General features: G+C 37.4%; 1 protein-coding gene across 1 annotated transcript in view; it reads right to left on the bottom strand.

The window, feature by feature from the left end:
* Positions 1-12352, bottom strand: part of ZNF804B (zinc finger protein 804B) — a 205834-nt gene that overhangs the window by 20291 nt on the left and 173191 nt on the right. Inside the window, exon 2 of the mRNA XM_042816896.1 lies at positions 5283-5426. Within this exon, the coding sequence (XP_042672830.1) occupies positions 5283-5426 (144 nt within the window). The remainder of the gene's footprint in view (positions 1-5282; positions 5427-12352) is intronic.

Here is a 12352-nt window from a genome sequence, read left to right on the forward strand (position 1 = left end):
CGGTGAATATTCTGGAGATGGAAAAAAGAAATTATAACTTTCATCTCTAAAACCTCTCTCATAAGACATCTGAGTTTGCTTCATTTTATGCATTTGAACGGTTTTGTTTAATTTTGTGAGGCTGCTTACAGGCATACGACTAAGAATATTCACTGCTATTTCCAGGACTGGGCCTAATTTTACACTCTCCAAATTGCACACAAAGAATCACTTGTTTGTGATGGTTCCTTTTGATCATGGCAATTTACTGTTACCTAAGAAAAGGAAGACAGAAGCTACCATATATTCAAAATCTCTCTATTATTTCAAGTCTACTTATATACTAGCTGAATGAATCTAACGTCATGTTTCTTTTATCTCTTTTTCTCTTGCTGTCTCCAGGCCAACTTTTAATGCAAATATGGTTCTGTCTTTCTTAAGAGTGCTGTGACAAATGTGAACATTTAATTTAAAATATGCATGCATTTCTTAACAAGCATCAATCTAAGCTGATTTTTGTTGTTATTGTCGTTGTTGTAAATTTAGAGGTTATTTTCTGAGGGGAACATGGAGAGAGCAGACTTCAGATGCACAATCTGGCCTTTAAACAATTTTAAACAATTGGCCCACCTCTATCTCAAGGGAAAAAAAGCAGAGATTACACATACACACATTCTCATATACTTTCACGCTGAGGCAGATCTTTCTCTTTTCGTTTGTATATTCTGACAACTAAATACATGGTACTTTGTCTGAAAAAAAGGTTTATGGATGCTGCTGTGTTTGCCTTTGCTCCCAGATCCCAAGGTGAAAACTCTGAGCTACTTCCAAACCAATCTTTGCTCCAGGTGAAAATTGTTTGGGTAATAAGAGATCTGTATCCAAGAGCCAGAATGTGAGATTTTCCTCCAATAAACATACACATCCTGGGAGAAAAAACAACACCCTAAAGATGAATGAAAACAAAATCACAGTATTACACTAATTCCTGGAGCTTCTCTGTGTTTACTTATCTGTGCATTTTCTAGGTGTTAGAGGCAAGGCTAGCTAAAATGTAAGCATATTTACTAGCTTTGATGCTTAACAGTAGCTAAATCTCTGTCTGAATTAGAGTTTAAATCCGTAAGCACAACAAAGGCTTACTGGCAAGTGTTTACAGCTGTGCACATTAAATCAGACTTTCATGCAAAAAATTTACCCAAGTGCCAGTATGCACGGATTTAAGTACTAAGATAAAGACATGTGCATGTGACCTAGTGTAGACTTTAACTTCTGTTCATTTACTTCTCTTCATTTACATACTGTAAAATGCAGATTTTTTTTCATCCAAGCGAATGTGATTAGCTGTATGTCTGAACTTTGACAACACACTAAGAGACCTGTTTTGTCATGAGAAACCCCAAGATGGCAATACAGCCTTGTTTTTCTTTGCTGCTTATTTCTACTATTATTATTATCATAATTATTTCATTGCAGTACACAGAACAGATATGTGATTTTCTCCTTTGCTGATATCAGAAGTCATTGCTGATTACTGATGAGGATTATTTCTACAAAAATGGAAAGCTCCCAGTACTTCGACATTAAGTGAATGAATGAATGCTATGAATGACCTGGGGGAACTAAAAGATTGCATTTAATAACATGAACCAAATAGATATCTCTGTTCAAGTTTGGTGTTCCTGTACAGAAGCAAGTGACTTAACAAGTTCATTTCAAAAAAAATCTGCACTTACCTATTATTTGTTGCTCAATGTGTAAAATAAAGTTGAATATAGGTATTGTGTTTACAAGAAGCAGCCTACATTGAACATCTACATCACAATAACTTTCGAGCTAATTCACACCAGGACTATTGTTTTTTCCTAAGTTCAGGGAGTTTATATAGAGCCAAGGTAATCAGTTCTGATGCAGCCAACTTCTCTTGGGGAGAACAGCGTGAGCAAGTGAGAACAAGCATTGTTGCAGGTGCTATGATGCTTGAATGAAAAGACATAGCACATTTACCAAATGTGAAACTGCCCATGACTGCTGCTCAGAAGTTTATAAAGTAATATATTTTGTAAAAGGAAACCCACAAAGAAAGAAAGCTATTTATGTGCTGGGTTAGTGAGACATGCATGCACAGGGCTGTTTTGTAACATGAGGAGAGGTGTTCTTCAGGGCACCCTCATTCTTGTCCCATTTTTTGGAAAGCATTGGGCTTAACAATAGAGAGCTCAGGTAAAGCTGGGTGGGAGCACAGGCTTCCACTTACATAGAGATTCAGAGATCACTTTATCCAGCCTTGCACTGAGAGAAATTATTTTCCAATAATAGGTAATATTTATGAGTAATGATAAATGATAATAAATGATAAGTAGTACAGAAGAAAGATGCTGACAACACTAAGACTAATGCTGTTAAGACAGTCAAAGAAATAAGAGCTATTTAATACTCAGTCAAAAGTAATAAATTACATTTAAATGATATTATACCTCTCCAGGATCATTTTAGTGCTAGGAGACAATGAAAATAGAGGCACAGATGATCTTGAATTACTCCTGATTCAGAATTTTTTCTGTATACGTGTATATATTTGCGTATACATACACCAAATTTGCATACATTTGCATGTAAGTAGTGTGTAGAGGAAGAAAGTATCTCTGAGAGTACTGCTCAAGAATAACGTAACCCAACAGAAGCCTGGCTGCACAAACAAGGCCAAACTGATTTAATGTTTTGCAGTCCTCTGAGGCCAGGGAAGGCAATAGCTGTTACACTAAATGAGAGGTCCAAAATTCAGTATTTTCTGCTGTAGAACTGGTTGCAGTCATAGCTAAAAAATGAATCACAAAATTAATTTAATAAAACCATAACATTGGGAGATTAAATCATAAGTCTTTGAATAAAATCTGTTTCTTCTGGAAGGGAAACAAAAGTCTTATGAGAAGTGCTCATAGTGCAATATCCTTTTTTCTGTCTTTATATCTTCTCTAAGCAGCATTGCCAGTTTAATACAGATTTCTAAGTAGTAGCATTTAGAAGGGAAATCAAAAAGGGAAATGGGACTATACAATATTGTTACTGAGCTATAAAGAGTCTCTCATTTTATTTAATCTCCATAAGAAAGATTTTGCTCAGAACATATCCATGTAGACAACATATGGTACCCTCGAATTTCTGCTGGGAAACAGAAAGGAGAATGGAAGTTTTCTGGTGGCTTCTACGCTTCCCAGAACTAACATTTTGAAGTTAAGATAACTAAAATTGACCTATCTCAGAAAACTATCTTGATAAAGTAAGAATAGTATAGATTTTTCTGTGACTAACAATGAAAGTCTGAAGAGATGTAGCATTCATGTTATTCCAAGAGGCAAGGTTCCAAAACTTGGCTGAGCAGTCAAGATGTGAGAAGGGAGATGAGACCGAATTACCGTGTCACATCAGGAGGATAGCTAGCTAATCCTGCGCTAGCTTGAGCTGCTGAACTACATCTGAGAGGGCAGGATGGGATGAGCTTGTATTGACAGTTGATATTCTGTACGTGTTGTGTATTTCCATGAGACTCTGAGTTCACAGTAACATCAGTCCGGCAGGTTTTAAAGCACTGAATTTACCTACAAATTAAAGGAAGTTTAATGGCTTAAACATTCTGTTTTATAATGCAGGATTCCAAAACCTCTGCTGCAACAAACCAAACGTACATGGTGCGTCAAATAGGCTGTTTTATTTTGTGTAAGCTGTTCACTGCAGAGGGTGTAGAGAAGAGGGAGGGGGGCAAGGATTGATTCGTTTGAATTCAGATGCATCTCTGACAAGTAGAAAATTGGCTGAAAGGTGAAAAATTATTTGTGCAGCAAATGGGGATTTATATGGATTAGAGTCACATGCTTAGGATATGGAAATGTTTTGTGTTATTAGAACCATTTTTTACAGATTAATTAATGAGTTGTGATGTAAGGAATTGTTTTGGGTTTAATAAATAAATACGTTAAGTGAATCTATCTGTTGTTTGAGAGTGATGGGCTAGAAGAGGCTTGTGGACAGCAAAACCTGGGGTAGTTGGTTTCAGCAGGATGGTTTGTCGTGGTGCATGGGCAGTTCATTTGCTTACTGCTGGAGTAGACATACACAGAAAATGCCAGAATGATTTACATCTTCTATAATACTACAAAGAACAATAAGATTGCTTATAGTGAGAGCAAGGAATTCTGCCGTTAGTGCTATTTGATCTCAGCACTTATTATTTCTCATTCTCTGGAAGAAATACCTGCAGCTTCTAAATTCTTCATAGATTTGCAAGGAAGCCCCTGACCTCCATGTACCCAGAGGTGTGACCACCCAGGAGACATTAATGCCCTTGTAACTCCAATGTGCAGAAATACATAACGACTTGAACTGCGTAACACATGTAAGAGCAAGGAGAAAAACAGTAATATAAGGTGCGTTTATGGAAACCTGCTACACCTCTAACTTCTCACATGCTATTTCATAACATATGGTAAGTTACACAAGAGGTTCAGTTCATTTCTGAACTTTGCAAATGAGTTTTATAGAGCTCTGGAATGCTTGCAAGAATTAATTGCATTTTTCTTCCACAGTGTCAACTGGAATATGTGTTTTGCTAAAATTAGTGGAAAACTGTGATGCAGGCAGCAAACATGGAATGATAATATGTATACATTGGTATGGCACACCTACGCATACAGACCTGGTTAAATAGGTTCAAAAATGAAGAATAATATCTATTGTATTTTTCCAATAATCTAATTTCTTTTTTTCAAGAGTTGCAGTTATTTTGATCTGCATATTCTACCCTGAGAAACTTCATGAGACACAGATTTTAACTTCAGTTCTACATTTGCTTAAAAAAACAAATAAACAAACAAAAAAACCCAAAACAACAAACAACAACCTGTTTTTCTGCCCTTGAAACAGTGTAACTAGCTTGAAGGATCATACTTACTTACATCCTTACAACATCATCATGTGCCTCCTAAAACCAAAAGAGGAACGTAGATATTTGAGGAGATGTTTCCTCATCCCCCCACCTCCCTCCTTCCAGTTTATAAGTTCATATTTAAATCTATTTAAATATTAGAATTGAGCAGGTATCTAAAACTACAGTGATCCTTGGAAAGAGGCATAGATTGCGGAAAAGATTAAAATGATAAATATTTGACATTTGATTTTGATAAAAAATAACATGTTAGTATCACACGCTAACTTGTCCTTTACTTGAGTGAATTTAGAAATCCCCCAAAATCAGGAAAGACAGAAGATGGGCAGCTGTAACACAGACAGACAAGTGTCAGGTTTACCTGCTTGTGAGCGTGGTCATAAGAATTGATGTGGTTGTCAAATTCCTGGTGTTTGTGGTACTGCTTGTCACACAGTTCACAGTAGAAGTTAGCCTTCACGTCCTCCAGAGCCTTGGCTGCAGCTTTCTCCTTCTCAGCATAGTCCTGAAAGACAGAAGCAAAGGGAGACACAGATCATGAGCTCACACTGTTTTTGTCATCTATGCTAAAAACACCAGAAACTGGAACTGCTAGCTCACCGGGCTCCACCTTAGTATCAAAGTACACACTAAAAAGCTTTTTTTCTCAAGTTGGATTTCATTAAATAGTTGTATTACTTGAGTAATTACTCTTAGCACTTCCTTTAGATACTGTAGTAATCAAAATACAGAGAATTAAGGCTCAGAGGAATACCTTCAGGTCACAACCTGTCTTTTGGGTGGAAGAGCTGAGCAGTGAGAAGTACATAAAATACCAGGAGGATGAGTTGGGTGCTACTGCAGTTGGCACCCCTGCTCCATCTCTGCTCTTTCAGATGCTATTGCTCCAAAGAAAGCTGCCAGTTTTAGCCTGCTACCAAGACAGATTTTCTTTTGTGTACTGCTTTCTACCTTGCATCAAATATTCAGCAGAATCAGACAGCAGCTGGCTAAGGCCAGCTGAGATTCCCCTGGAACAGTGCCACCATGCTGCTGTGTCCCTTCCCCCACAACCACATTAGGGGAGTTATCATGCCACACAAACTGCGCTGCCCAGTGCAGCTGTCACCCAACAGACACAACCACTGACGTGAGCTGGCACACCTCTCACACTGCCCTAGTGCAAGAATAGGGCCAGGGTCAGGCAATCACAGCTGAAAAAAGGGAAAACACAAGAGGTTTCTCCCTCTGTGTCTCTCAAATGACATAGAGAGCTGTTCTGAAAGGACATGTACTATGCTTTCAGTATATACCTGGTACACAAAGAAAGCTTAAAACATTGGAGCCATTAGTTACTAACCTACAAATAATGCTCTTAGATAAAATGGCTTGTTATTCCAAATTGGAAGCAGCCTTCACTATGTTATTATTGTTATTATTATGATTATTATACTTGAATCTTTTACTTTAGAGTTTAAAGAGCGAACTTCTGTCTGACATGGAAAGAATTACTGAAGAAGTTGGTGAAAGTGATTAATTTTATATTCACAATGACAAGTTGGTATTACTTGAGTGTACACAAGATGTTGTCAAGGATTGCAGTAATTCATCATTTGCTCTGTCATTATATTCACTGTAAGAAATGTGTACATTTAACAACTAGACTTCCCATGCTATGCAGGCAGTGCTGTCTGGTGTGCGCATGGCTTCACGATCCAGCCTGCAGCAAACCCGAGGTAGGCCCACGCTGGGACACACTACGTGGCTGGGACACTTCTGGTTCACACTGTCTGGTAGTGTGCCTGATAGTCCAGGCACCAGAGATAAAGATTTAGGGAAGAGCAGAGCCATGTGGGTGATCCTTTTGAAAGGGAAGGACTTTCTTAATGAAATCATGCGTTTTCATCCTGGGACTTGAGCAGGCAGCAGAGATGTTGGCTGTCCATGTGGCACATGAGAGCTTTGGAGGAATCCATGCTGTGAGCCCTGCAGCTTTGCCGTGATCTGTGTGCCATCAGGTTGATATCAGGTACATCAGCTACCATGTACTACTCACATGGTAGCTTGGAGGCTGGCATTGCTAGTGAAGGGAACTTCAGCTAAAGTAGCCTGCGTTGGAGCTAGGTGTAGGACATACACCTAAGGCACTACTCTAAGCTTTCTCTATAAGAAACAGAAAAAAATGATAGCCACTGCCAGATAATGATTAATTCTATCTACTTCAAAAACCTATTTTAGTATGAGATGAAACTCTCTCCAGAAATGCTATATCTATCAACCACTGCAAGACTCTAAATTACTAACCTGGACTATATCCTTAATTTTCGATTGCTGAACTTGGGGATAATGAGTTCCATATTGTATCCTTTTATATTCAATTCTAAATCTCCCCACGAAACCTGTATGCACTGACCAGCTTGAATACAGGAGGTCAAAGAGGAATTTGTGCCTGGAATTTTGATTTTACATCTTACAAATGCCAATCTCTCCTACAGCACAACATTCAAAAACCTTTTTTCCCTGCATGCATATGGCTCAGGTAGATTAGTATACTGTGATATACTCAGATTGATTGTTTCAAAAAGCAAGTAGCCTGAGCTAATTCACTTCTCCACCTGTGAGGGTACTCGGTCATAGTAGATAATACTTGATTGTATTAGTTGAAAATGTTCTTGTAATTAAACAGTTAAATAGCTTCCATTAGTTTTTTAAATCTACAAAGCCCATTAAAAAGTGATACTTTTCAGCTTATGCTTCCAACACATTGTTTTGCTAACATTAATTATTCACTGGGCCTTTGGTATAATTAAAATGCATAAATTAGAATGTGGATGCAATAGCATTAATTATGCAGTGATGCCTTCCTTGGAAGTCAAGTGTTGGAGGCAATGCATTTTTATTCTAAACTAGTAAAAATGTAAGTTTTGCACTTGCTGGCAACCAGCCAAAGCATAATTGTTTTGTTTTTCTTTACCATTTCTGAACTGTCAATTAAGTGTTTACAGCCTGCTCCATCTTTGCTTCTGTTGAAGGAGAAGCTTAATTGTTTGGGGTGAACACACCACATTACCCTCTGTGAAGCACAACTGAAACTGCTGTTCATGAGCATTCCAAACTGCCAACTTTATCTTTCTCAGCAGAAATTAATACAGTTCCCTTAGCATAAAGATGCTTTAAAATAGCAACAAGGCAGCTCCCAGGTGCATCCTAAGATAATCACAACTACCTCCATTGCCTTATTGCTTAATTATGCTTGTCTACCATGGCAAAAGATATAATTTCCTGCTTGCTTATCGATCAGATGCAGGAAAATTGAATGCTACATCACATACTTTAGAAAGGTCATGAATTTTTCTTTCTGCAAAGACATAAGAACTTCTTGCACTATGGTAAACTGTGCGCAATCACTAAATTCTCACGTATAGACTCAGTATCATTTATCTTCGACTGTAGAGACTGCTGGCCAATTCTGGCACAACAGATGTGATCACATGGAAGAGACATATAAATACATCTGTAGAAAGCATATGTGATCTCAAAAGGCTTACTACACTAACGTAACCACAGAAAGCTGAAAAGATGCACAAATGTGTTTCAGACTGCAGAGCACCAATGATAGAGGATACGTGTGCCACAGTCTCATAGATTTCATTCAAGATCGTACACTACCTAGTGCTGCCATGTAACCTGGGTAAACATGGGTCTAGTTGTTAGATAACATAAATTAGCAGCTCTGTCTTTGAGACGTGGGCAGCTAACAATAAGCACAAGTTGATCTCAGAAATTTTTCAGGCACTGTGTAGATAAGAGCTCCCAAAAACCATAGGTTAACCACTTGCCACTTCCTGGGTGCAGATAGGATACCGTATAATGATAAATGAGTGCAGAATACACCTGGAAGCATTTTTTTTCCCTAGAAACGTGTAAAATGGCTTCATATTATAGATTATAATTACATTCACATCAATTTAGTCCATAGAGGCACATAACTGTAATAAATGTTTATATATTGGATTCATTTAACAAGAATACCTCTCTCACACATTAGCCTGGAAGTGCTTTTACTTAGCAGTTACTTTTGCAGCATGCTTCCCATTGTGAAAATGCAATTAATGATATCTGACATTTCATTTTCTAATATAGGGAAAATCAATGAAAAATCCCATGTAACTGAGTTTTCTAGAATGTTGCCACTGACAACTAGTCAATTAGAAATCATTTATTAAATGCAGAGTCTGTAAAAGATATTTAATAGACTGTGTGACCATTATAGTATGCTGATCTAGACAAAGCGATACTACTCTGCTTGCTTCACAAATTGATAGTAAATATATCTGCTATGTTCAAATAGACTAAGGTGAAATGTAGGTCATGTTACAGTAAAACTTTCAGAGGTAGTTTTGTATAAATCCATGGATTTCTACATATGCTGTGGAGTAAATCCACAGTGCTTATAAATGTAAGATGAGGAACAAATGTGTTACCATTAACCCATTTTTGGTCACCTCTGTCTACACCAGAACGGAAGCATCTAGTTAGTTAGAACATCTGAGTGTTACATGAATACAGATCTCAACTAGTGATAGACAACTCCTTTGGATACAAAAGCTATCAGAGTTGAGGAGTTTTATATCTCACACGTAATTCTGTGACTCAGATAAGACAATGAGTGTTAGCATTAAATACTGCTACCATTACTGAGGTGCCTCTTTTCTTAGGGTTTGTCAGCATAGAGGCTAAAGGACATGTCGGACCTATGTAAGCATGTGAATGAGGTACAGGATTTTATTCTACATATTCTACATTTATTCTAGAGCATTTTAAGAGCATTTTCATTAGCAACTTAGATGATGAAATGAATTATGTTTATATATGAAATCTACTAATGATATTAATTAATAATGATGGATTAGAAATCCTTTAGAGAGCAGGACCGAGATTAAAAATGGCTGTAATGTTCATGAGATATGGGCTAAAATCAGCAAGATAACATTCAATAAGATGGTGCAAAATGCTGCACACTGGAGAGGGAAATCACATCCACCAATACTAGACTGAATAACTTGAGTAAATGCAAAATTCAAGGACAGAGGTCTAGGAGGTTAGAGTAGAAAAGAAATGAAATGAAAGTCAACAGTGAAAGTCAAGGCAAACCGCATTCTGACATGTTAATAGTAGTGTTATATGTAAGATGCTGAGGGTAATCATTCTACTTGATTCAGTATTGGTGAAATGTCAGCTGTAAAATACTATTGGGTACATCTACGCCAGCAAATAACTTCCATCCTGGAACCTGGTCCTCCGTCATCCCCACTCTGTATGATAGTTCACTCTGAGGCCTTCATTCCAAAGTGAACTAGCTAGTTCCTTTGGAAACAAAGCTGAGTGCAGTCCTGGAATAACAGTCAGTTCAAAGAATACACTCTACAGGAAGCAAGAATGAGACTTCACTGGGTTCTCTCTGCCCTACATAGTTGTCTTAACAATCGTCAACACACACATTCTCAGGCATCCCTATGTTGCAGCCTTCCCCAAGATACGCAACATTTGCATGCCACTAAAATTCGTGCAGCATCATGACACGCACAGAAAACACTCAAACATTATTTCTTCAGATTTTTTCAGACATACTGAAATAAAAACAAATATAACATATATAAGGGCACTATTTAGACCTGAGGAGACTTAAGGCAGGTATGGACATACCCATTTTTCCTTGGGATGCTGTTGCTGGGCCTGAGAGATTAGGCCTTACTGCAGGAGCAAACATAACTAGACATGTAGACTTTGAGACAGTATTGGCACTCACAATTTGAGAAAGATCCAGATATATGCAAGAAAACCTTGAGCAGGGCAATAAGAATAAGATATTTAAGAACTAGTGAGTTACCTGCTTAAATTAGGGAAACTGCATTTCAAATTGTAATTTATTATTTCATTCTAAAGTTCATGTGAGCATTTGTAAATAATTTTGGGGAGTGAATTTGTAAAACTGCTTGGGCTCGAACAGCACATCTCTGAATGTTGAGGACTTGTACGTAGATGAGTATGGATGGACAGCAACTGTTGAAATTTTGTTTTGTGTGCTCATTTATCACATCTTACTCATCCATCACCTCTTGAGATAAATACATAGTATTTATATGCCATTATATATACATATTTTTCTGCAGCTAAGCAACATGTCTGTAAAACTCAGTGCATAACTGATAGAAAAAAAGGAACTAATCAAAATATATGTGTGCAATGGGAAACTTGAAGGTCATACAAATGTCTCAAAATTAGGATGCAAAACTGAATATCATTATGGTTCAGCTTTTTCCTGAATGTTCTTTTTCTAGCTGGACACAACTCTGTTCTACTAACTAAAAAAATTGTTAGGGAAGTTTTGCTGTGGAGATAGAATGAAAAGCAAATAACCTTCTTCAGCTGTGACAGATAATCACTCATGGGAGGTGTGAAGGGTCTTCTAAGTACTTGAAGTATGGATAGTGTGCCAAAATCATGTATGTTTGCTGGTTGCTAACATTTAGAGCTCCCCTCTAGGTAGAATTCACCTAGGGTCTGGAATTGATTTCATTTACTCTGAACAAGTTCTGCCATCCTCCACCTAGAATGTTCTATGTATAGTTTCTGTCAATGCAAGATCTACACTGAGGAGTTTCAGAATTATCCATTGCAAAGAAATATATTTTTCTTCAAAAGCAGTAATACTGTCATTCTCAGTTGATGTATAGAGGGCATCTACTAACTTCTGCAAACAAAGATTTTCACGTTTTTTCCACACTCCATATATTCCTGCAGCATTTTCAATTATATTCACTTCCATTTGCCACTGGAATACTGAGACATGGAAAATGCAATGCTTTTAGCACGTCTGATATTCCTTTCAGAGTATAAAGCTGCTAGAAATAATGGACCAGATCCATCTAAAACTTGTAACTTTAAGGAGCCACAAACATATTCCTAGCTCATTTAATATGAACATAAGGAATGTTGATTGGAATCAGCCTTATAAAAAATATGAATTTGAAGAAAAGCGTCAGCAGGCCATTCAGATCTTCAGTGTTAATCTGCTTTCCACGTTAGTGCATTTAACTTATATTTTTAAAGTCTTTTTTATCTTCTATGAAATAATTAAATTTCCAAATACTAATTCTGCTGTGAAGAAAATGTAATTTCTGTAGTGATTCTGAAACTAGAGCAACAGTTCCAAGAAGATAAAAGGATGTGACTCACAGGAACACAAGAACACAATGTTTGTCATAACTGTCAGAGCTAAATCATAGAATCATAGAATTGCTCAGGTTGGAAAAGACCTTAAAGATCATCAGGCCCAACCACGACCTAACCATGTTGGTACACGATGGTGGAGGCTGAAACAATTTCTGGGTTAACAGTAGAAAGGAATGTGGTTTTATTACTGCTAGGACTATATGCTAGACATTCCAA

The sequence above is a fragment of the Centrocercus urophasianus genome, unplaced genomic scaffold (genome assembly GCF_019232065.1).
Source record: "Centrocercus urophasianus isolate 14NV4802_14NV808 unplaced genomic scaffold, USGS_Curo_1.0 seq_16, whole genome shotgun sequence".
In the NCBI taxonomy this organism is placed as follows: Eukaryota; Metazoa; Chordata; class Aves; order Galliformes; family Phasianidae; genus Centrocercus; species Centrocercus urophasianus.